The sequence below is a fragment of the Cetorhinus maximus genome, chromosome 2, assembly GCF_964194155.1.
Source record: "Cetorhinus maximus chromosome 2, sCetMax3.hap1.1, whole genome shotgun sequence".
Taxonomy (NCBI): domain Eukaryota; kingdom Metazoa; phylum Chordata; class Chondrichthyes; order Lamniformes; family Cetorhinidae; genus Cetorhinus; species Cetorhinus maximus.
The window spans coordinates 188,243,905-188,270,383 of NC_135880.1; the positions used below are offsets into that span (position 1 = coordinate 188,243,905).

The following is a 26,479-nucleotide window of genomic DNA, read 5'->3' on the forward strand; positions in this document are numbered from 1 at the left end:
TTTTTCTCTGCAATACAGTGCCATGAAAAATGAGTATAGCTTAAGCTACAGCTCCTGTCCCACTGAACTCTCAGTGTAACTACTTATTTTCATGCCATAGGCATCCTATTTCATTTTTCACAGAATTAAAGGGTCTGGATTGTGCAATGTGATCCTGGAACGTGGGTGAAAATCCTGGATACAGTGTTATGAAGCAGAACTTAATGTCTTCAGTCACCATTTGACACTTTCCCTGAACAACAGCTTTTGGTCGTTATCTGAAGAGTTGGATTTTCTTAGGTGTTTAGCAGTTTTTTTCTAGATTGGCTTCATCTACGAACATATTGGAATCACTGGGAGGATGTGGTTACTTGGGAAAGTGCCAAATAGAATGATTTACACTTTACACACCTTTTACACTTTAGTACAAGGCAGCTGGGTGGTGGGTTTATATTTTTCAGCAGTTGGGCACTGCACCAAACCTTGCCCCCGATTGAGTGCTGCAGTTGGCCAGTAGTGAGAGAGGAGGTCCATCTGTCATCCATTGACATCACATTGATAATTGTCCACTTCCTCCAAATCCTGCAGGACAGCCCCGGGAATGGTTAAAGATCCAGGAAGTTACTCAAAGCATTTTGAAAATATATTACTTCCATAAAAAGTAGGGAATTTTTACAAAAATCATCTGTTTCCTCACAAGTTGACTGTAACAAAAGACAAAGTTCACATTCTCAACAGGGTTTTTTTAATGTTCTGATAACTCAATGCCATTGTTAGGAAGCACTGAGACATTCTAACATATGACTCTACTCAGTTAGATTCAACTGTCACCCAGTCTCTCCAATATATTTCCATGATTGATAGCTCATCTGGGAAATGCAGCAGTCAAGGCAGAGATGGAGGTGTACTGAGGAGGAACATCCTTGCTTTGACTTCAGGTCTGCACTGAGTCTGCTGTTCCACACACTGGGGAGGTAGGATGTTGTTCTACCATTGGCCTTATCTTCAAAGTATTTTATTGGCTATAAAGCACTTTGGGATGTCCTGAGGTCATGAAAGGTGTTGTATAAATGCAAGTCTTTCTTTACACAAAATCCCGTCACACTCTCTCTCTTCTGAATTGAATTAAAGTAGTGAGTTGCCATGTGTTCCACAATCCAATAAGACAACTGGGAGCAGGCTGGTGGTATCTGAATAGAACCTGGTGCCTGCCTGCCACCCCTCCCTGCTAAACACCACTGCTACCCACTCACCTTTTGTCCACGGACAGTCTGAAACAGTGTACAGTGATGTCTATGCTCAGGAATGCTCCAATGCTTTGTCCCCTAGAGGGGGGAAGCAGGCCTCTGGATGTGGCTGCCTCTCCGCCCCATCCTGAGGACTCCCAATCCCAATCAGGCTCGGTGACAGCAAGGCACTTCCTCAGGACTGGACGAAAGGTCCATAGATGCTCCAGGCCAATGCTGTAGAGAATACTGTTGGGAGCTCCTTTAACTAATATGGGAGGAGAATGAGGAGATAGACTGGAGTGAGAAATGGAAACACTTAGTACACTAAGGATGAAAGACTTACATTTATATGATGTCTCAAAGCACTTGAGATGAATTGATTTTGAGGTGCAGACAGTTATTCTAACAGTAATTATAGCATACAGCTAAGCCCCTCAAACATGAGATAAATAGCCTGCTGATCTGATTTAAGGAAAATTGTTGACCAGGGCATCATGGAAACTTCCCTGATATAAAAACAAAAAAACTGCGGATGCTGGAAATCCAAAACAAAAACAGAAACAGAAATACCTGGAAAAACTCAGCAGGTCTGGCAGCATCGGCGAAGAGTACAGTTGACGTTTCGAGTCCTCATGACCCTTCAACAGAGGGTCATGAGGACTCGAAACGTCAACTGTACTCTTCTCCACCGATGCTGCCAGACCTGCTGAGTTTTTCCAGGTATTTCTGTTTCTGTTTTTGTTATGGAAATTTCCCTGCTCTTCTTTGAAAAGTTGTCACGAGATCCTTCATGTCCACTTGAATAGGCCTCGGTTTAATGCCTCCTTTGAAAGCTGGGAGCTCTACCAGTGCGGCACTTTTTCAGTATTGGACTGGGTGACAGCCTGGATTATATGCTCAAATCGTCAACAAAGAACAAAGAAAAGTACGGCATAGGAACAGGCCCTTCGGCCCTCCAAGCCTGCGCCGATCATATTGCCCGTCAACTAAAACATTTTGCACTTCCAGGGTCCATATCCCTCTATTCCCATCCTATTCATGTATTTGTCAAGCTGCCTCTTAAACACCACTATCGTACCTGCTTCCACCACCTCCTCTGGCAGCGAATTCCAGACACTCACTGCCCTCTGCGTAAAAAACTTGCCCCGCACATCTCCTCTATAGTTTTCTCCTCTCACCTTAAATCTATGTCCCCTAGTAATTGACTCTTCCACCCTGGGAAAAAGCTTCTATTTACTCTGTCCATGCCACTCATAATTTTGTAAACTTCTATCAAGTCGCCCCTCAATCTCTGTCGCTCTGGTGAGAACAATCCGAGTTTCTCCAACCTCTCCTCATAGCTAAAGGCCAGAGGTGAGCCCTGCCTGGGAGTTGAGAATACGACCAAGTAAGTTAAAGCGACAGGTTAAATTGGAAATTGGAAGGAAAGTGTTTGAGGAGTGTAGGGCAAGGGACAGGCGGAGAATGTGGTGGAGTGTTAGAGGTGGCACATAGGCTGAGGATCATTGACCAGTATTTTCAATTTCCCTGCAGGTGAAAGTCTGAGAAAAGAAACAGAGCAAAAGAAAGATAGTGACAGAGAGAAAAGGAGAGAGAGAGAAAGGGACAGGTAGAAAGAGAGATTGGAACAGAGAGAAAGATTTGTTCTAATTGTGGTCTTTGACAGAGAAATGATTGCTGGAGATGACACCTCTCAACTATATTCTCATTTCCTGTGGCTGAGAAACAGGAGCAACAGGAACAGTGCAGAAAATATCACAGGATTGAAGTGCTGAATGCAAGCCATAAGGTCAAAGCCACAGGATATGAGAAGGAAGTAGAAATTAATTCCTGGGGTGCATGAGTACCATTTGCCTTTCACCTGGCATTTCACAACAGGCAGTAATCACAAGAAGATGCCAGCCTGTCACTCGCCACCTTCACTGTCTGGATATCCAGGATTGTGGTGTCAGTCTGGCTGAGTCACTCAACCACCAACCCCTGAGATTGTAGCAAAGGAATAACAGGTCCAACCTCTGACTTCAAAATCTACTTTGTTGGCGCAATTGTTCTGGGTATTCCAGAAAATCAGCCTAGGAATCTCGCTGTAGTGATTCCTTTCCTGCTGGAGTTACAGTGTCCCAGTTTCCAGAAGTCAAACCCAGCCACCACTTGCTGTACAGAAGAATCAAAGACCAATCTGAGCTTGGAACTCCGAAAACAAGTTAACAAAAAGTGAAGGGGACCTGGGGCTACGCAGGTAATCCAGTGGATAAATCAAATGCCCACTGAGCTCCCTGTCGACTCCCTCACTTTGAAATGCGCTGTATGCATTTTGTACGAGTTCAGGTCCTAGGGGTGCGATTCCACATAGGGTTGGGCTGGTTGTGTGTCTGATATCGTGAGCAGAGGTCAGCAGTGACTCAAACAATTCAGAACATTGACAGCTCATGGGGGTGGAGAACCAAGGCAGGGGAAAGAGGGTGGCCCAAATGATTGATAACAGCTCACCCACCCTCCCCAAGAAAGAAATGTTTCTGATATATTCCCATTCAATGAAAACTAGAGTGCACCGCCACCAGACTCGAAATAGAATCAGTTTAAAGAGCACACACACACACACATCAATGATAGGGATATTACTATTGGCACTGAGTGAGGAGGAGCTCCCACTACCTCCAGCCCTGCACTTTCCTTCTAGAACTAACCATCTAACAGCCAAAAGAAAAGATATACTGAATGCACAATAGGTGCCCAGTAATAAATAGGCAGGAACAGTGAATGGTGACATTTATTCTTTATGTACAAATGATGCTAGCCCATTCCCTAATTCTGATTGATCCACGCTGTACATGATGGGTCTATATGTGTGTGTATAAATCACTAGTTTGGTCAACCAGTAACAGAACACCGGTGTCTAGGGGAATCCCACAGCTCACTAGAGCCTGGGTATCCTAGAGTTTCTGTGCTTCTTCCAATCCCTGTATAAACCTGGCTGAAAAGCCTGTACAGTATTCAGAGTCTTCAGTTGCGGAGGAAGGCTTTAAGTCCTTCATTTTGGCAGCGGGGCTGTTTGTGCTGAGATATCCTTCTTTGCCTGCATTTTCCTCTTTCTCTGCCTCAACCTCCTCACTGGGAAGGTGCGGGTACGACAGCTCAGACAGGATCCGGCCTGCTGCCTTCATCTCTGCCACTTGCTTGGCGCTGCAGTCCGGGGTGTTTGTTTTGTAGGTTTCATGGAAACTGTTATAATCCACTTCATAGAAATCTTTCTCCAGAGTCAACACTGGGTTGAATCGATGTCCCCAAAGAACCTCCGAGTCTGAGTACGAGCTTCTGGCCTGACAGGTCATTCCTGTTGGGAAAGTATATTGGACAGGGTGAATACAAAATGTTCCAACAACATTCTGTCTGTGAAATACAGGAGAGTTGACTATGTTGCCCCCGTAGACGCCTTACACAGAAATTGTTACCACTGAGCTATCTCAGCTTAGAGTCAAAAGATTTTGAATTTGAGTCCCTCCTCTCCAGGACTTGAGCACAAAATCAAAACTGACCCTGAGGGAGTGCTGTACTGTCTGAGGTGTCATCTTTCAAATGAGATGTTAAACTGAGACCCTGTCTGCCCTCACAGGTAAGAGTTTGCTTGATACTATTTGAAGAAGAGCTGGAGAGCTTTCCTCAGTATCATGTCCAATATTCATCCCTCAATCAACTAAAACACATTAGCTGGTCTTTATCACATTGCTGTTGGTGGGAGCTGGCTGTGTGTAAATTGGCTGCCATGCTTCCTACACTACAACAGTCACTGCACATCAAAAGTACTTAATTAGCTGTAAAACACTTTGGGACATCCTGAAGGTATTCCCAAATACAATTCTTTCTTACCAGTGTGAGGCATCTGAAAATTTACAGGCTTGTCTTGATCATCTTGTTCAGTTTAACACTCTACAACTGCAGACCAATGACAGCCATGGAACAGCCATTTTGTGTACAGTTGCCGCACATCCTCCCCTTGATATCACTGACATCAGTGAATGCTGGGCAGTTCTCTATTGTCACAGTGTCATTTTAACTGAAGTTAGTGTCGTGAAAAGTCACTGACTGCTTGATTTTTTTGACGTGTGCTCCTGGGCGACAGGCGTCACCTGGCTCATGCAATCAGAACATTTGATCTAAAATATCCGGCCCGAGACTGGGTCTAACTAACAGCTATGCAGAATCATCAAAGCCAATGGGATTTCAGACATCCTCTTTACCCCACTCCAAATCTTATTTATGCAAATTCAATTTGCATAATCACAGAGGGAAAATCTTCCCTAAACCAGCGCAATCAGGCATCGCAACAGAAAGTAATCAATTCTTTTTATTGCTTTCCATTTAAAACTATATAAAGACCATTTTTGGGCAGTTTTATTAACACAGCTGAAATTTGATTGATCATAAAACTAGGATTTTTAAATGAGATTGTCCAGTCCTCCATCTGTGAGTAACCTGATTTAAATTCACTGAAAATGACTAACTATAATGAACCATTTAATAGTTTCATTATTGTTCACTAGTCAGTTTCTTAGCACATTTCTTTTCTTGATGTGACCAAACTGAACAATGCCTGTTATGCTTAAAAATATGAGTGCAAATTAAGGACCTTCTCAAACCAGCGCAATTGGCAGAATTTCACAATTTCTACCTGAAGGCATGAGATTTTGTTGGCAGGTCCTGATCAGAGTGAATTAAATCCTGGGCCAGTGTAAAATATTGTGGAAACATGAACTAGAGTGGTTTTCCACATCTCATTTAAAATTCCCTGTTTTTTGTCCTCACTGGTTTGATCATTGTGTTTGAACCTGGGTGCAAAGATAGCAGAAACTTGTCCCTGATTTATTGAGAATGATGAAAGGAATAATCGGAGCAATAAAGAGAAACTATCTCCTTTGGTGCGGGGCGGTGAGAGTCCAGGATAAGGGTGACAAAGCATGAAAATTGGAGCTAGGCCATTCAGGGGTGATGGCAAGAAGCACTTTTACACGCAAAGGATAGGAGGAAATTGACCATAAGACCATAAGACATAGGAGCAGAAATTAGGCCATTCGGCCCATCGAGTCTGCTCCGCCATTCAATCATGGCTGATAAGTTTCTCAACCCCATTCTCCCGCCTTCTCCCCGTAACCTTTGATCCCTTTACCAATCAAGAACCTATCTATCTCGGTCTTAAATACACTCAATGACCTGGCCTCCACAGCCTTCTGTGGCAATGAATTCCATAGATTCACCACTCTCTGGCTAAAGAAGTTTCTCCTCATCTCTGTTCTAAAAGGTCTTCCCTTTTGGAAATTGGAACTCTCTCCTTCAAAAACCTGTTGAGACTGGGGGACTATTGATAATTTAAAAACTAAGATAGTTAGATTTAAGGGTATTAAAGGATATGCAACCAGAGTGGGTGGATAGGGTTAAAATACAGACCAGCCATGATCTAATTCAATAGTGGAACATGTCCAAGGGGCTGAATGACCTCCTCCTGTTTCTAACAGAGGACACAAATTTAATATAATTGGCAAAAGAGCCAGAGGGGAGATGAAGAGAATTTGTTTTCATGATATGATCTGGAATTCACTGTTGAAAGGGTGGTGGAAGCAGATTCAAAAGAGATAAGAATACTTAAAAAAAAATGCGGGGCTATGGGGAAAGAGAAGGATGCTGGAACTATTTAGATCACTCTTTCCTAAAGCAGACACAAGCATGATGGGCTGAACGCCATCCTCCAATGCTTTATGGTTTTATTATGCAAGGCAGGAATGACCACAACCCTCATCCCATTGTGGGCTTGCTCTGATCAGAAAGCCAACCATTGCAGTAGCCACAGTAGGTGATTATATTGGCCCCTCTGATTGGGAAGAGGTTGGAGTAAACTCCTGCAGGCCAAAAAAAGGTAAATTCTCCCTTCTCCTAACTATGCTTCAGTTCTGCCGAAGGGCCATGAAGGCTCGAAACGTTAACTGATTTCTTCTCCGCCGATGCTGCCAGACGTGCTGAGTTTTTCCAGGTAATTCTGTTTTTGTTTTGGATTTCCAGCATCCGCAGTAGCTTTTAGCTTTTTGTTTTGACAGGGAAATGCAGTTTAGAAGATAACCATAGAGCAGGACTCCAGGTTGCTGTGTTTTGTTGCTGAGCTCATTCTGGACACCCACGGAGGGGGTGGACCACCAACCGCCCCTACCCCACCCACTTTCCCTAACCACCACAAAAAAGAGACTATAAATATTTTGCTGCTTTTTGACTACTAACTGCCATAAATGTATGCACAATTTTTATTATAGAAGTAAATTATTAATTCATGCCAGAAACAAAAGTTTGGACATGTTCATATTTTAAACATTAATACTAAAAGAGAACACATTTATTTGAAAAATTCTAATGTGTGCAATAAAATCATTGCAATAACCTTCTTCTGTGAAAATAATATTTACTTAACATCTATAAGAATCAAATAAAATCAACAGGAACATAAATCATAGAAAGTTTCTGACACAGAAAGAGGTCATTCGGTCCATCATGTCTGTGCTGACTGAAAAACGAGCCACGCAGCCTAATCCCACTTTCTAGCATTCGGTCCATAGCCCTGCAGGTTACAGCACTTGAGGTGCATATCCAGACACCTTTTATATTAGTTGAGAGTTTCTCCCTTTACCACCCTTTCAGGCAGTGAGTTCCAGACCCCTACAACCCTCTGGGTGAAAAGGTTATCCTCATCTCCTCTTTAATCTTTCTACCACTAGCTTTGAATCTATGCTCCGTAGTCACTGGCCTCTCTGCTAAGGTAAAAAAGCCCTTACCACCCACTCTATCCAAGCCCCTCACAATTTTGTACATCTCACAATCTTGCTCATAAAACTACATTGTCGTTACTTGGGCTTATGTCAGCTGGTGCCGCACATGCAGGAGCGGGTCTGGTTGTGTGTTACCATGTGAGTGTGGCCTGTTCTCTTGTATGGCCTTGCCGGTCAGTGATTTACATTCTGGACCAGCCCAGGGACCATCCAGAGGACCCTCATGGATGGCCAGTGTTCTGCAGCCCATTGTATGAGAACCACTGGAGCAGAAGTTCCTGTCGTGTGCTTTTCAGTTGACTTGTTTCTCTGCTGTAGTTTCTTATGTAAAACACAACTTCAAAGGCCTGATGAACGTGGTTTAGACACAAGATATCAAATAAGTATTTTAGCTCACTTGGAAGGTATGCATATACTAATTTCCAAAAAATCATAAACCACAAACACAAATGATTGGTTTTTCCTGAAAGAATCAACTGAAGATGAAACCCCCTCCACCACCTTCACAGTGGCAGCAGTGTGTACCATCTACAAAATGCACTGCAGCAACTCACCAAGGCTCCTTTAACAGCACCTTCCAACCCCATGACCGCTACCACCTAGAAGGGCAAGGGCAGCAGATGCATGGAAACACCACCACCTGCAAGTCCCCCTCCAAGCCTCACATCATCCTGACTTGGAAATATATCGCCGTTCCCTTACTGGGTCAAAATTGTGGAACAGCACTGAGGAAGTACCTACACCACATGGACCACAGTGGCTCCAGAAGAAAGCTCACCAGCACCTACAAGGGCAAATAGGATAGCAATAAATGCAGGCCTTGCCAACAATGCCCAGATTTCATGAACAGATGAAAAAATCTCTGGTCAGCTTTTTTAATTAAGGACCCAGCATGCCAGCTGTATTCACGTTCCACATTGTTCCCTCACATGTAATAACCCCGATATTTAAATTTGTAGACTCTGGCTTGACATTATTTATTTGTCTTCTTTCTGAGGAATATGAGACGGCTGCTGACATATCAGTAAACCTTTGACCCCATGAACCTGCTACTTCGTCAGATATACTGACACCCTAAATATATTAGTCACATTATGGATTGGATATAATCTAGGGATTGACAATGTGTCTGGGCTCTTGTTCAGGAACATGGCACTGTACAGTTTAATAATGAAAACCCCATATTCACGCATTCCCTCGAATATTGATTCCGTTCTACCTTACATGTCCCCATGTGGTCTGATTCACTGGGCTGTCTGTTCCAACATTTATTGCTCCTTGTAGGTTTCCCACCTTGGCTACTTTTCCCCAGGAGTAACAAATTTTGCCTGAGGCACACTCACAGTGCTTTCAGGGAGCGTGTTTCAGGATTTTGATCCAGCAACAGTGAAGAACCACAAAGGCATTGTGAAGGAGCTGACTACAAACCACTGCTAAAGATACACAGCTGAAATACCTGACCTTGGAGGGGGCGGTAGAGAACAGCAGAGGGAGTGTCAGGTCAGGTGATGGGAATGGAGTAAGAGGTGGCTGAAGACAGCTTCCATGATTTTTGTGGTCTATCCCTGTGGAAATTGCTGATGTTGGGTTGAAAGGTTCAGTTTTTTGACTGTCAGTGTTTTGGGGTTCGCTCTGACTCTCAACGTACATTCGAAATGTCTAAACCCAGTGGCCCAATGCAGTCAGAGTGAAACCGGACCTGGTGCTTTATCGACTGTGGTGTCCAATATTATAGCTGGTAACAACGTGGCGGTTTCCCGGGGTGAATTTAATTCTGTCAGCACACTTACTGGCTTACGGAGCACTATTCTTGCTGAATTTGCTGGGCTCCGTTTGGAACTGCGTTCCTCTGTTGCTACTCTACAAGCCTCTGTCACCTCCTTCAATCAAAGGTTGCGGGATGTTGAACGATCAGTTACGGGCTCGAGCGACAGAATTGCGGCTCAGACCCGTCGCACCCAGCTGGAAGCCCAAAATACTGAATTGTTGACGTAAGCGGGTGACCTGGAGAATCGCAGCTGAAGACAACATTTAAGGATTCTCTCGGTGTCCGAGGATTCGGAATAGGGAAACCCTACAACCTTTACTGAGGCATTTCTTTTGGAGGTTTTCGGCAAGGAGAGTTTGGATTCACCGCCGGTAGTGGATCGAGCCCATCGCTTTTTGTAATCGCGGCCACAGGATGGCGAGACCCCAAGGTCGATAATACTAAAACTGCATCACTACAGAGTGAAGGAGCAAATTATGCATCTGTCTAGAAAAAGGGTCAATTATACTTTCGTGGAAACAAGATATTCATCTACCAGGACCTCAGTGTGGATTTAGCCCAGCTTCGTGGAGAATATAAATCTGTTAAAGCCCAACTTCGTGAAGCCAGACTTAAATACGGCTTTCTCCACCATGCGAGCCCGCATGTAATTTTCAACGGAGCGAATAAGATTTTCAACACACTGCAAGAAACTTCAGCCTTTCTCAAGGACACAATTGTACCTTCTCTTAATAAGTCATATCATGACTTCACCCAGGACAAAACGGTCCTCAATGCTTAATTAGGTAACTATGTATGATGGTTCTGTTACACGATGAGTTTTGTCGGTTATACCAATCTCTTTGAATTTTATGTCCAAACTGCATTAATCGTGGAAGTTTTACATAAACCCTATGGGTGTTTATTTTTTTACCTTTTACCACATGAGCGATTGAATTCTTTGAGAGCTGAATCTCTCTTTATATCCTCCTTCCCTTGTTGAGTACTGTATTACAAACTGTTGCTTCAGACAGATTCTGCACCTTGATCAGCAATGCTGAGCTTTACAATACTTTTGTTTGGGATATTTGATTGTATATTGCTTTAATGTGGGCTCTTTTTAAGACACGCTGGTAAGATAGGTATGGAAAGTACACTTGCTGTGAGGGGGAGCATTCACCTTGATTGGGGAGGTGATGTAAGCTTTTATTTCCTTCTTCCCCTTCTTCTGCTATTTTTTTCTTCCTTTTCTTCTCTCATTTTTCTCCTTCTCTTGTTCTTTTCCAAATATACAAATATACTTTCCTTTTGGACAGTTTTTAACATTCTTCAGGTGGATGAGCTCTGGTTCAAAAATATTTAATCCTTTATTTGCAATGGTTAGCCTATGGGGCCATATGCTTTGATACTCTTTCATTATCATATTGTCCACTAATATTAAGGCCTCACAGGGTGGTTGTTCAATCCATTTTATCACCTGGAATGTCAAAGGTCTAAATCACCCAGTTAAAAGAAATGAAGTTCTCTCTCATTTACATCATTTGAAGGTGGGCATTGCCTTCCTGCAGGAAACTCACTCACGTACATCTGACCACTTTCCAATGCGGCAGGGCTGGGTTGGGCAGATGTTTCATTCTAATTTTCATGGTAAAGCGAGAGGTGTGGCAACTCTAATCCAAAAAGGCATTCCCATTGTTCACTCTCAGGTTATAGCTGACTCTAATGGCCACTATGTTATAGTACAAGGCAGATGTTTTAACTTTCCATTGATCCCAGCTAATGTATTATACACCCAACTGGGATGATCATCATTTCATTTCAAATTCCTTATTTTCCATAGAGATAAAAACAAAAAACTGCAGATGCTGGAAATCCAAAACAGAAACAGAAATACCTGGAAAAACTCAGCAGGTCTGGCAGCTTCGGCGGAGAAGAACAAAGTTGGCGTTTCGAATCCTCATGACCCTTCAACAGAACTAAGTAGAGAAATAGCTATTTCCTATTTTTACTTAGTTCTGTTGAAGGGTCATGAGGACTCGAAACGTTAACTGTGCTCTCCTCCGCCGAAGCTGCCAGACCTGCTGAGTTTTTCCAGGTATTTCTGTTTCTGTTTTTGTTCTCCTTTTTCCTCTCCTTTTCACCACACCTATTCACATATTGACTATTTTTTCCTTGACAAGAGGCTGCTCCATGTTAATTCAATCCTGCCTGTACAATAGTTTTGTGATCTCTGACCATGCCCCCTTAGTTTTAGCAATACGATTACATGACCAACCTGTTTCTTGTCAATCATGGTGTCTTGATTCTCTTCTTCTGATGGACCTGGATTTTACTAAATTCATTTCTTCGCAAATATATACTTGTATAGAATTTAATACTACTTCAGATATTTCCTTTGTTACTGTCTGGGAGAGTATGAAGGCACAAATAATTTCAAATACTGCCCAACTTAACAAACACAATACCTCAAAATTGTCCCAATTGATTGTCCAAATTCTCTTAGTGGACATCAGGATGCTGTTGCACCTACCCCTGTATTACACAAACAGCGTCTGGCTCTACAGACTGAAGTTGATCATCTTTCCACTAAATAAACAGAAAAGCTTATACTTAGATCGCATGGTACATTTTATGAGCTCACCAGCTTCGCCAGTCTGCTTCCTCTCAATTACTGAAATTACCACTCCAACAGGGTCAACCACCACCGATCATCATGAGGTCAATGATCAATTCAAACTTTTTTATTCCAATCTTTAAACCTCAGACTTCTTTTCAGATCCTGGTTTATTTCACAATTTTTTTGATAATATGGACATCCCATCTCTAGCGTCTGACTCTATGAATATGTTAGAAGTTCTTTTTCTCAAGATGAAATAGTCAAGACAATTAAATCCATGCAAAGTAATAAGGCACCAGGACCTGATGGATTTCCAATAAAATTTTATAAAAAATTCTTATCACAACTTTCTCCATTACTATTGTCTCTGTTTTCGGAATGCTTTCTCTCTAAAACACTCCCTCCTACAAGGCACCTTTGTCTATTCCTTTAAAGAGGGATAAGGATTCTCTGCATTGCAGTTCATACCAGCCTATTTCCCTTTTAAATGCAGATGTCAAGATACTAGATAAAGCCTAAGCCCACCGTCTTGAACCTGTCCTTCCATCTATTATCTCTCCTGACCAGACAAGTTTTATACAGGGCAGGCAATGCTTCTCTAATTTGAGGCTTCTTTTCAATATTATTGATACACATTCAACTACTCCTCTCCCTGAGGTTCTTATAACTATGGATGCAGAGACAGATGCAGAGACAGCTTTTGATTGAGTGGAATGGGACTTTTCTTCACTCTTCAAAAATCTGGATTTGGACCCATTTTTATAAAATGGATAAAACTGTTGTATTCCTCACCGACTACTTCAGTACTTACAAATAATATTCACTTTAAACTCTTTGATCTCCATCCAGGTATCAGACAGGGTTGTCCCCTTCCCCCACCTACTTTTCACTATTGCTATTGAGCCCCTGGCAATTTCACTGTGGACCTGCGGCGATATACAGGGTGCTTTATGGGGTGGAGTCGAGCAGAAACTCTCCCTATATGCTGATGACCTGCTTCTTTACATCACTAATCCGGCCTCATCTCTCCCACATATTTTCTCTATTCTTGAGCGATTTGGTCATATTTTAGGTTTTAAAACTGATTTGCAAAAGAGTGGAATTTTTTTCTATTAACTCTATGGCAAAAAGTTACCCTCCCTTATCTTCCCTCCCTTTCAAGGTCTCAGTGAACAGTTTTAAGTATTTAGGAATTTTAATTACTTGATCCTTTGGAGACCATTTTAAGCTCAACCTTGACCCTTTGTTAGAATGTAAGAAGCAAGACTTAGTACATTGGACTAGATTACCCCTTTCTTTAGTTGGTCGTATTAATTCTGTAAAGGTGAATATTTTGCCAAGATTTCTATACTTATTTTAGTGCATTCCATTGTTCATTCCCAAGCGTTTTTTTTTGATGCAGTAGACCAATTAATTTCTTCCTCTATTTGGAATAAGAAAACACCCAGAATTCGTAAAGTTTTTCTACAAAGTCTTTAGGTGGTTTGGCACTGCCTAATTTTCAGCTTTATTATTGGTCTGCTAATATCCGTAATATTTCTTTATGGCTTCGGTCGGACTCAGTTTAATGTGGGTGCAATTGGAGGCAGCCTGCTGTCAATCCAATTGCCTGCCCTGTTGTGCTCCTCTATTCCTTTCTCAACCAGTCATTTTTCTTCAAACCCTACTGTTAGACAGTCACTTAAGATTTGGACCCAGTTCAGAACAGACTTTGGGCTGCAAATTCTTTTTTTATATGTGCGTAATATTCACAACAAAGTAAATGAATTTATGGCCCACATTGAAGTAAATAAATATGATCTGACAGCAATTATGGAGACGTGGCTGCAGGACAACAAGGATTGTGTCCTTAATGTTGAGGGGTACATGGCATTCAATAAGAATAGGAAGCTAGGTAAAGGTGGAGGGGTAGCACTGTTCATCAAAGAGGGCATTGGTGCAAAAGTTAGAGATGACCTTGGTTCAGGAGATCAGAATGTAGAATTGGTTTGCGAGGAGATGAGGAATAGTAGGGGAAAAACATCATTAGTGGGAGTGGTCTACAGGCCCCCTAACAGTAGCCACAGTTAGGACAAAGCATTCAAGAAAAAATATTGCGTGCTTGTGATAAAGGGACGGCAATAATCATGGGTGATTTTAATCTACACAAACTGGAAAAATCACATTGGCAGTAGTAGCCTGGATGAGGAGTTCTTAGAATGCTTTTGAGATAGATTCTTAGAGCAGCATGTTCTGGAACCAACCAGAGAGCAGGTTATATTAGACTTGGTATTATGTAACGTGACAGGATTAATTAATGACCTCAGAGTAAAGGCATCCCTTGGTAGCAGTGACCACAATATGATTGAATTTTACATCCAGTTTGAAAGGAAGAAGAGGGGGTCTAAGACTAGTATGTTAAACTTAAATAAGGGCAACTATGTGGGGATGAAAGCTGAGCGCGCGGAAGTGAACTGGGAAACTAGTCTAGTGGATAGATCGATAGAGAATCGGTGGCAAACATTTCAGGGGATATTCAGAATATTCAAAATAAATACATTCTTATTATAAAGAAAAACTCGAAAGGGAGGACCCATCATCCTTGGTTAACTAAAGAAGTTAAGGAAGGCATTAAACTTAAGGAAAAAGCATACAACTCCACAAAGATGAGTGGCAGGACAGAAAATAAAGAATGGCAGAGAATGACCAAAAGGTTAATCAGGAGAAAGAAATTAGTGTATGAGAGGAAGCTAGCTAGAAATGTGAAAATGGATAGCAAGAGGTTCTACAGGTGTTTAAAAAGGAAAAAAAGTAGTGAGTGTTGGTCCTCCAGAGAGTGACAGTGTTAAGTTAAAAGTAGTCATAAGGAAATGACAGAAGAAATGAACAAATATTTTTCTTCTGTGTTCACTATAGAGGATACAAAAAACATTCCAGTAATCGCTGCAAATCAGGAGGTGAAATGGAGAGAGGAACTTGGTGAAATTGAAATCACTAGGTAAACAGTTACTGAGCAAACTGATGGAGCTGAGGGCTGGCAAGTCTCCGGGTCCCAACGGACTACATCCTCGGGTCTTAAAAAAGAGTTGGCTAGTGAGGTAGTCGGTGCATTGGTTAATTTTTCACAGTTTGCTAGATTCTGGAAAGGTTCCATCAGACTGGAAAATAGAAAATATAACCCCTCTATTCAAGAAGGGAGGGAGGCAGAAAACAGGAAACTACAGGCCAGTTAGCTTGATGTCTGTTGTGGGGAAGTTGTTAGAATCGATCATTAAAGAAGTTATAGCTGGGCACTTAGAAGAGCTCGAGGCAATGGGGAAGAGTCAGCATGGTTTTGTGAAAGGAAAATCATGTTTAACCAATTTATTGGCGTTTTTTGAAGAGTAACATGTGCGGTGGATAAAGGGGAGCCTGTAGACGTATTGTACTTGGATTTCCAGAAGGCATTTGATAAGGTGCCACATCAAAGGTTATTATGGAAAATAAACATGCATGGTGGATGGGGTGACATATTAGCATGGATAGAAGATTGGCTGGCTGTTAGAAAGCAGAGAGTATGCATAAATGGGTCTTTTTCGGATTGGTAGGATGTGACAAGTGGAGTCCTACAGGGGTCTGTGCTGCGGCCTCAACTTTCTATGATTTACATCTGATGAAGGGTCACATGGACTCAAAACGTTAACTGTGTTCCTCTCCACAGATGCTGTCAGACCTGCTGAGTTTTTCCAGGTATTTTTGTTTTTGTTCTAGATTTCCAGCATCCACAGTATTTTGCTTTTATCGGACCTATGATTGTTGTTGGTTTTCTTATTATTTATTTTTTTGGGGGGTTGGGGAGAGGTTCTTTTCTCTTTCCATTTTTCTTCTTCCTCCTACTCTTTTTCTTTTTTTCCCTTTCTCTTCAAAATGTAAGTGTATTGAATTATTGTCATACTGTAAGCATTTTTTTTGCATGGTTAGTTATTATAACTGCTAAATTTTAGTTTAAAAAGAATAAAAAATACTGTAGTTACTGTTGTAATGTAGGAAACACAGCAGCTAATTTGCAAGCTCCCGCAAAAAGCAATGTCATAAAAAGACATTGGTCAAGGGATAAATATTGGCCAGGACAAAGGAGAACTCACCGGCTCTTCCTTCAGTGATGCAGTGCGATCTTTCACGTAGCTGAAAGGGTAGACAGGGCTTTGATTTAATGTTTCCTTTGGGAAACCAGGAGGGGTGAGTGTGGTAGTTAAATGAGACGAGTGATTTATCTTTTCCCATTGCACTGCTTTCTGTCTGGCCTGAATATTTGCCTGTTCCTATTGAGCAAGTGAACAGGACAGCCATTCTAAACTGGAGGGGTTTGCCTTTAATTGTGCAGATCAGGGCCAGGTCCAATATTTCACTCTGAGGCTTGAGTGGCGGGGGGAAGCAGTGATGGCTTCATTGTCAGGCCACACATGTGGAGAGGGGATTCATGGGCTAGAGGAGGCCAAGGAGCTTTGTATTCTTATTTTAAGTTGACTTGACTGCTCCTCAGGACCTCACAAGGAAGCAATGGGCTATCTTCCCACTCCCCACCCTGTTGCATTCACCTTCTCTGCCCCTCTTATGTGAAAGCTGGGGACAAATCCTGGGAGCCTTCAGCTGCACCCTCCTGCCTCTCATTCGTTCCTGCCTACTGATCAGCAAGTGGAGAACCGGGGGATCAGGATGAAAGTTCTGCACACGGATTCTAGCCATTAACAATCAGCTAAGCCTCCATCTCATTAGACTCCTCGGGTTCACTTTGTGCTTTGGGGTGCAGCATTGTGCCCACCCCGACTCTTTAAAATGGGGGCCTTCATCCCAGCTAACTGCCCACACAGTGAGCCACACACTACAGAGAAAATGTTTGCATTATTCAGACTCTACCTGTTGCTTCCACCATGCCTTCGAGGATTACGACGATCTCAAAATCCTCCTTCTCCAGTTGACTTCGGTTCATTTCCCAAAAAGGGCTCTTCTCATTAATTTCGTGTGAAATTATCAGCGGTGACACCAGGAAGAGGCGGTCATCCCCAGTGTCAAAGCCCACGTTGATGTCAGTCTGGTTGAGAGGTATGAATTCTCCTTCTTTGGTCTGTCTGGATTTGATGAGCTTGGCTCGGATGGAAGCCTCCACAATATGCGAGTTACGAAGATCCCCAACCCGGAACATGAGACACATCTTCTCATCTCGGAGAGATATGACCGCGCGGTTTGAAAACATGAGTGTCTCGGCTCGATTCTTTGGCTGGGAAATCTTCACAAACATACAGCCAACCATTAAAGCATTAACAATGGATCCCAGAATGGCCTGGACCAAGAGCAGGATAATCCCCTCTGGGCATTTCTCCGTTATAACTCTGTGTCCATAACCAATAGTTGTTTCAGTTTCAATAGAAAATAAAAATGCAGACACGAACCCATTCAAATTATCCACACAAGGGGTCCACGTTGGATCTCCTAAATGGTCCAGGTCTCCTCGGATGTAGGCTATAAGCCACCAGATTAATCCAAAGAACAGCCAAGTAACAGTAAAGACCAATGTGAAGATTAAGAGGTTAAAACGCCATTTGAGGTCCACCAAGGTGGTAAACAGGTCACTAAAGTATCTGTAGGTCTCCTGGACATTTCCATGGTGGACGTTACACTTCCCATCCTTGTCAACATACCTTTGCTTGACTTTCTTTGGTTCCGCAAGTAGTCGTGTCCTGTCTGTTGTTAAGATGTTGTCCCGTGCGTGTTTAGGCAACTTCTTAGATTCTCTTGTCGTTGCTCTGATGTCCATGTCTGTGTTCGGGAGGACTCTGGAATCTCCTGCCATTCTGCAGTTCCTTCAGATCAAATATTGGTGTCACTCCAATATTACCACCTGAAATAGAGATTATTTCAACTGTAAAATCATACACTTGCACACTTTGTTGTATAGAACATGCAAAAGCGTAAATTGCCACAATAAATCTGACAATATAATCATGTCAGAATTAGGGTTACGGGAAATGGGTTGGTTTTGGGGTATTATTGAGTTGGATCACTATTGTTGAGGTGTCTACAGCAAGTGTTGATGTGTTCCCATCTCCTCTATTCCGTTAGTCCTTTACTGCTTCCTAGGGATATGGTTTGGAGCTTACGTAATGTATAAGGCCCAATCTTTCTGCAGCCTGTATGGAATCTCGACAAGACTCGCCGTGACATAAATCCAACATTGGCTAATCCAGGTGGAAAAGGGATGAGGGGTTTTGACCAGGATCCCTTTGCCAATAACAGTGATAGCCCTTATATTTACTCATTATCCCCTCTCAATCTTTCTCCTGAAGGTGCTTATTCCTTCTTAGAGTATCGCATCATAGGCACCTGTTTCCCTTTATACATCAGAAATCGGAGCTGGAGTGGATCATTTGTCCTTTCATGCCTGCTCGGCCTTTGACTGACCTTGAACCTCAATTCAACAAATATGGAATAAAAGGGACAGTAGCCACATGGGGTAAAATTTTTTACTCTGCAGGCAGGCGCACGGCTGATCTGACCGAGCATAAAATGACACGCGATGACGTCGGGTGAGCGTCCGGATGTCATCGCGCACACGCGTGATATTTCGGTTGGCAGGCGCGCTACCGACTCCGGCACGCGCCCGCCGACAATTAAAAGGCCTATTAAGGCCATTAAAAGGTTAATTAAAATAAAATTTCACTGCCCGTCCAACCTTACGAAAACGCCAAGTGGCCTTTGCACAAGTGGGATGAAGTTTCCAAAAGCAAATTTAAAAAAAATAAAAACTTTAGTTTTTCATTAATAACATTGTCCCTGCTCGTGTGAGAGATTCACATGAGGGGACATGTTTCATTATATTTTTATTTAAATCATTTTTTTTCATATATCTTCATCTCCCAGCTCTCTGCCTCAGGGAGATTATGTAGCGTGCGTTTGCCCGGCTCAAACTCCTCTCCCACCTGCACAGGCAGCGTTGACGCTGACGCTCGCCTTTCATGCTGGGCGGGCCTTAATCGGCCCACCAGCGTGAAATTGCCTTACAGGCTCAATCGCAGGCGGCGGTCTGTGGTTGGCTTCCTGACCACCCCTGCCTGCTCCTGCTCGCCAAGGGAAAAATTCTGCCCATGGATACAAAATTGAGTGATGTTAGAATCATATTTCTCAAGACTGTATTTTTCTTTTTCAAAATGGAAGGAGATGGCATTATGTGGACATTTGGATGCTAACCTGGGATTTATAAAAAACCGTCATAAGTTAATGTCATAAGAGGCCAGCAAGCAGGCCTCTTCCAAGAAATAACCTGACCTTTATGGCACCTGTGGAAGATCTGGTTGTTTGTTCTGAACTGCAATCACTTTAATTGATGGGGGAAAAACTGAAAAGACAAAGGTTGGTAACTTGCTGGAAGTCACATGGGAGAGAGGAAAAAAACTTAAGTTGTGAACCTGCTTGTTTTGAAGGCAGTCTTGTCAGAGAACAAGCTGAAGAAGGAAGGCTATCTTGACTGGCTCCCTCTCTCTACCTTGCCTAAAATTGTGTGCGGCTATCAGCCTGTAGCCAGAGAACCCGCATCCAAGTGTAACTGGTCTGCAAAGCTTAGACCAGTTGGTGAGAACTTACAGTTCCACTGGGACCAGTTGACCGTCTTCACATGAGGGAACCCCATGTCAAACCCTGTGAACTTTATCCTTTATTTTTTAACCCTCATTCTCTAAAGCCATCTCTGAAAAGAGACTCTATCTGTTTGTCCTTTGTTTGTCTGTGTGTGTGCTGGGGGAATTCTTTAGGAAGAGATAGATAGTTATATTTCCTAATTACAATGGTGTGTTGACCAGTATTTGCAACTTGTTAAAAATAAATTTTGTTTTATAATAAACAATCGCTACGAGTTTATTGAGAGAAGCCTGGTTGAAGACTCTTTTATTCTAGGCGCTAGTAGGGGAAATAGACGATTGGCTATTTTGGTGAAAAGTTTATGGTAAGTTAATAGTATGGCCTGTGGAGTAGTGGGGCTAGAAAATACACGCACTCCTCCCATCCCGGTCGTAATGCTGAGCGACAGGAAAGAGAGAGTAGTGGTTAATGGATGTTTCTCGACTGGAGGAAGGTTTGTAGTGGAGCCCCCCCTGGGTCAGTGTTGGGACCCTTGCTTTTCCTGGTATATGTTAACAACCTAGACCTTGGTGTACAGGGCACAATTTAAAAATTAGCGAATGATATGCAACTTGGAAGCTTTGTGAACTGTGAGGAGAATAGTGTAGAACTTCAAAAGGACATAGACATGTTGGTGGAATGGGCAGGCAGGTGGCAGATGAAGTTCAATGTGGAGGAGTGTGAAGTAATTCATTTTGGTAGGAAGAACATGGAGAGACAATAAAAAATAAAGGGTACAATTCAAAAGGGGATGCAGGAGCAGAGGAACCTGGATGTATATGTGTATAAGTCATTGAAGATGGCAGGACAGGTTGAGAGTGTGGTTAACAAAACATACAGTTTCCTTAGCTTTATTAATAGGGCCATAGAGTACAAGAGCAAGGAGGTTATGTTGAATTTGTATAAGACACTAGTTCAGCCTCAGCCTTTAGTTCTGGGTGTGCAGTTTAGGAAGGATGTGAAGGCATTGGAGAGAGTGTAGAAAAGATTCACGAGAATGACTCCAGGGATGAGGAACTTCAATTATGAAGGTAGATTGGAGAAGCTGGGGCTGTCTTCCTTGGAGAAGGCTGAGAGGAGATTTGATAGAGGTATTCAAAATCATGAGTGGGCTGGACAGAATAGATAAGGAGAAACTGTTCCTGCTCATGAAAGGATTGAGAACAAGAGGACACAGATTTAAAGTAATTGGCCAAAGAGGCAAAAGCGATATCAGAAAATACTTTTTCACACAGTGAGTGGTTAAGGTCTGGGATGCACTTCCTGAGAGTGTGGTGGAGGCAAGTTCAATCAAGGCATTCAAGATGGAATTAGACTGTTATCTGAAAAAGAGGAATGTGCAGGGTTTTATTTACTCTTTCGTAGGGTGTGGGCGTTGCTGGCTAGGCCAGCATTAATTATCCATCCCTAATAGCTCTTGTGAATCTTAACCCTTGAATTACAGGCAGAAGGCAGGGTAATGGCACTAGGTGAATTGCTCATTGGAGAGCCAGTGCAGAATCGATGGGCCAACTGACCTCCTTGTGCTCTGTAACAAATCTGTGATTCTGTGAACACCACCTAAATATCTTTCAAACTCTGTCTTGAATACACTCAATAACTGAGTATCTGTAGCTCTCTGGTATAAATAATACAAAGATTTGCCAACGTTCAACTGAAGAAATTTCTTCTCACCTCCGTCCTGGATGACCGACCCTGTATTTTGGTATAGTGACCCCCATGTTCTAGACTTCCCAGACAGTGGAAACATTTTTTCAAGGTCTAGCCTGTCAAGTCCCTAAGGATTTAATATGGTACATGGTCCAATTGGCCATTATTCATTTTTGAACTGAGTGATGAATGCGGCAAACTATTCAACTGTCGTGGGCACAGCCCTGTTCTCTCCATACCGGATACTGGCACTGACACGTTTCCATCCCGGACGGAGTGTCCGGTTGGATTCCCCGGATGGGGTGTCCGGTTGGATTTCCCGGACGGGGTGTCAGTTTTTTTTCCCTGTCTTTCAGGGTGAAGATCTTTTTTCAATTACAACTAGCTGCTGAATGGCTTAATTGCACTGATTTAAACAAGGTCACGTATCGCAGCAAATGGCTGCAAGAAGAAAGCACACATTTCGCCTCAGTCACAACATTATTCAGTCAAGGCAAAATACTGCAATAACATGCTGTTCCCCAGCTTTGTTTTCTCACGACTGCAGGCTGCATAATTCCCAACTAACCAACCAAATTACTCCAAGCTGATGTAGAGGGACACAAGAGTATTAATGTGGCTTTTTAGAACAGCTCCTTTTTAAACAGAATTAAATGAAAAGTTGAGGAAAACATGAACAGGATACATGCTTTGAAATATCTTCTGTCCTCTTACACTGAGTACTCCACTGCCAGCCTACCACATGGAAACTTAATCATTAAAACAATGCTGTATAACAAAACCTAAGAATTAAAACAATTCAGCTGCCCCGTCGCACACATTGTTCACATAACAGTGACTGCAATTCATTGTATGTGAACCTTTTGGGGTTGTGGAGTAATGTACAACATGAATGCAGCTCCTTTCTTGCCTCTTTCAGCATACAATGTAGTTTTCTTTATTTCTACCTGTTTCCCTCATTTCTCACTAGTTAACAAATCTATCTTCAGGTGGGACTCTGTCACCAGGCAAAGGGTTGTTTGGCATGGTTACCATCAGTACCAGCTGGTTATGGCCCCTGAGCATCTTCCTCCTCTGGGTGCTGCAATACGAGGCTGGCATTGTACACTGGCTCAGGGGGCAACTTTCCTCCTCACAAGGGCGAGTGCGAAGCTGTACCATCTCCTCCCGCAGACTCATGCAGGACCTTGGCTCTTCTATCACACTATTGCACGTAAGCACCTCCACTTTGAACTTTAGTAAAGTTTAGTAAAGTCATCAACAAATACAGCTTTGGGAGAGGCTAAGGAGGTAGGAATTCTTGTCCATTAGCTCTGGCATATCCCTTCAATAGCCTGCATGCCTTTAAATGTCACTTGAGCACTGTGTTGCATTTGAGAATGAGCCTTGGGCGAATGGTAGCATTCATGCCCCTGTGACAATAAGTGCAGAGCAAGTTCTGGTATCTGAGTGTAGAGTTGACATCCAGTTGGTGTGAACCCCACAGCATCTAGATAGTGGTCCACGTTAAGGAGCAGGGAGTCAGGTTGACACCTGTCTGTATAAAAAGGGGCTGTTACAGAGACAATCTAGAGCATGGCTGCTGGATGTAAAAGCAGATGAAGCAGCTGGCTTGTGTACCACTTGGTATGGAAAAGAAAAATGACAATTGTCCACTCCCATCACCTGTGCACTTCTGATTTGTGTCCAGATCTTGTTATGATCTCAGTAGTGGCCAGTAATTTTTAAAAGAAATTTGAACATGTGGTTATTAGCTGAAAGAATTACATCACAAAATTTCACGTTTTAAACAAAAACTTTAACTGCACAAGAGTTAAACAAAGCAAGTACTAACTTAACATTATATTTTGTAAATCCAAAAATTTCAATAGACCATTTTCTATCCTACTTTTATTGGCACCCAAGTGTTCCCCTATACTTTACAGGATATTGAAGGTTCCTTCACATCTCCTGGGACCAAACCAACATGTGCCATCACCCTCAGGAATTCACTTTGATTCTCCTCAGTGATCCAGCTATTCTCAGAGGAATGAGATTTCCTGGGGCCATTGCACTGGCATCCAGCTAGCTGAACCCTCCAACTCCCGTTCAATACCTCATGACTGTGGACTGCCCAGCTCAAGCATGGGCATCACTGCATTCTTGCTCAGTGACTCCAAATCAGAGAGCACCCTTGGTTTCTGATATCCCTCTGCTATTTGTTCCAGCTGCTTTACAACTCCACGAGATTCTCTCTCTCTTCCTGTCTCAAAGCTGCTCCTGGGTGACTGTTTCTGTGAGCAATCAAGCCATACAAACCCAAAACCAAAGAAAAACCTCCATGCAACCTACCTCCATGCGATGTGGCACACCTGGAATGCCCCAGATAGAGACTTGAACTAATCAACTCCATTTCTCAAGCCTTCCCTTTGTTCTGGAAACCCCAAGAATAATTTAAACCACTTATTGAGAGAGCTGTAGACATCCTGCCTCCACCATGAAGCTCAAAGAGGTAGCCCATTATTTAGTTTACAATACTTTCCATTGTTATCTTATTAAACAAACACAGAACATTATTTGATTTGCAATTATTTTAGGTCTGTTTACCAGCAGGTATTTTCAATTATCTTAATTTTCCCCCAAATTAAAGGTTATATTTCTAATGCATATGAATCATGAAATTAGATATTCAGAACAATCTACAGTCAGCCACTACTGATCACCTTCAATTCTTTGCCTCAACTACACATCCCATGTCATAACCACGTCAGTAAGTTTACTGGAGCGTTGGTTAATTAAGCTGATTATTATGGCCTAGAAAGTTCCTCAGATGGTCACGCTTTGAAAACAGATGGACAGATGGAAAGCATTTCTCTTCACTTCACTTCACCCAAAGTCTATCTCTGATACAGGCACTGCCTTTGATATTAAAGTGGGCGAGAGTGTTTTGTAACATGCTCCTTCCTTGTTCAACATCAATTAAGGCATTAGTCAAATTCCCCAGTTGAGCAATGCACAATTTGTGTCTGCCAAGCCTAAAGCAGGTTTGACAGCAGCAGAGCTCCTTGTGTTGTCTAGCTGCACAGTAGAGTGGGCTATATTCAGCAACAAACACTTTCTTGCTGTCAGTAGCTGCACTTAGTGGGGGAATAATAGATGCAGTTAAAGAGGAACAGGATAAGGAACATCAGAGGCACAGGTTGGAGAGGCTAGAGGAAAGTATTTGAGCAGGGTGGGCTGTCTCAGTAATCCATGCAACCTAAGTACTGTCTGGTGGGCATATAATAACCCTTTAAAATTATGAAACGCTTGATCAGGCTAGTTGGAAGCAGAATCTCAATATTGAGTTGTCTGGAATGAGGATATATAAATACAAGAGTAAGTGTAAGGGATTGTGAACAGTCAGCAGCAGAAACTGGTTTACATGGAGAGTTGTGGGACTTTTAATTTCAGGTTTAGTGTTTGAGGCAAAAACCATAGGCTAAATTTTCGCTTCTTAAACTGAACTAGGCAGAAATTGCCCCTTATGCTCTAATTTTCATTCCGGGGTGTGGGGGTTGGGGGGTGGTGGGGGGGCGGTGGTGGTAGTCTCAGGTGGGGGGGGGGTCAAGTGGGCGGGGGGGTGTTGGGCGGTATAGGTGGTAAGAACTGGAGTCAGACAGGCCTGTCGCCTCTGGTAAGAGTTTGGAGGCAGGTACAGGGGCTCCCCTGTGCTGAGGTGGGCTGTGTGAGAGTCCTACCTTGGTGATCTGGGACTTCATCCCAGCTGCAAAAAAGAACAATACATCAACAGACATCTGTCTAGCCCTCACCCTTCACAGTCCCTTACCCCTTGCACATTTCCCATGCCTTATCCAAGCCTGCTCAAGCCACCTCATGCCTTCCACCCACCCCTCCCCATAGCCCTTCATAGCCTCAATGCCAACCTATGCTCCTCTACCCACACCATGGCCCTTTATAGGCCCTATGCCAAAACATGCCCCCACCCTTTTCCCCTACCCTCCTTACCGACTCACCCACTATACACCATGGGCAGGCCTCAGGAGCCATGCTGAGGTGAAATGAAATAAAGTTCTATTGATGACTTCACTACTTACAAAAAACTCTTATTGCTAAAAACCCATTCTTTACATCCCATTAATACATTTAAATTCCTTCAAGTACTTAATCCATTATGTAAACAAGACTTTATAACCACTTTGAGCTATCAAACGGTGAACTTACATCCTCCAACTATGATACATTGTAGAATCAGTCATGCAGCAGTAATCCTATAATGATAACCCTTAGGCTTATATCAACAGACAGTCTAGTGAAATTGCAAAAAGTTACAACAGCTGTTTTTTTTAATTTAAAGAGTTTTGGAGATTTAAATGCCTTGACAAAATTGACAGTTCCAGTGAGTTTATCCACATTTAACACATTCATGTCTTATTTTACCTTACCTCTCCCACTCCCCCCTCCCCACCTTCCGCCACCCCCCTGCCCCTCCCCAGCCTCCCCTCCCACCTCCCCCCTCCCCCTCTCCCCCACCCCACCTCCCCTTCCCCCTCTCCCCCACCCCACCTCCCCATCTTTCTCTCCCCTCCCCCTCCCCCTCTCTCTCTCTCTCCCCCTCCGCTCCCCCCACCTTCCCCCCTCCCCCTCTCCACCCTCTCCCTCAGACACTTCACACAAACTTACAAAGTATTGCAACCCGATATAAAAGGAATGAGTGTGATCGGGGGAGGGCCCGCGCCGAGTGACCGGGGGAGGGCCCGCGCTGAGTGACCGAGGGAGGGCCCGGGCCGAGTGACCGGGGGAGGGCCCGCGCCAAGTGACCGGGGGAGGGACCGCGCCGAGT

The 26,479-nt window shown here is 43.1% G+C and overlaps 1 protein-coding gene across 1 annotated transcript in view; it reads right to left on the reverse strand.

Moving 5' to 3' along the window:
* Positions 1–1,957: 1,957 nt before the first annotated feature.
* The window catches only part of kcnj5 (potassium inwardly rectifying channel subfamily J member 5), a 35,561-nt gene continuing 11,039 nt past the window's right edge, over positions 1,958–26,479 (reverse strand). Inside the window, exons 2-3 of the mRNA XM_078530817.1 lie at positions 17,254–18,235; positions 1,958–4,542 (exon numbers count right to left, since the gene is read on the reverse strand). Of these exons, the coding sequence (XP_078386943.1) occupies positions 4,142–4,542; positions 17,254–18,187 (1,335 nt within the window). The 5' untranslated portion in view covers positions 18,188–18,235 and the 3' untranslated portion in view covers positions 1,958–4,141. The remainder of the gene's footprint in view (positions 4,543–17,253; positions 18,236–26,479) is intronic.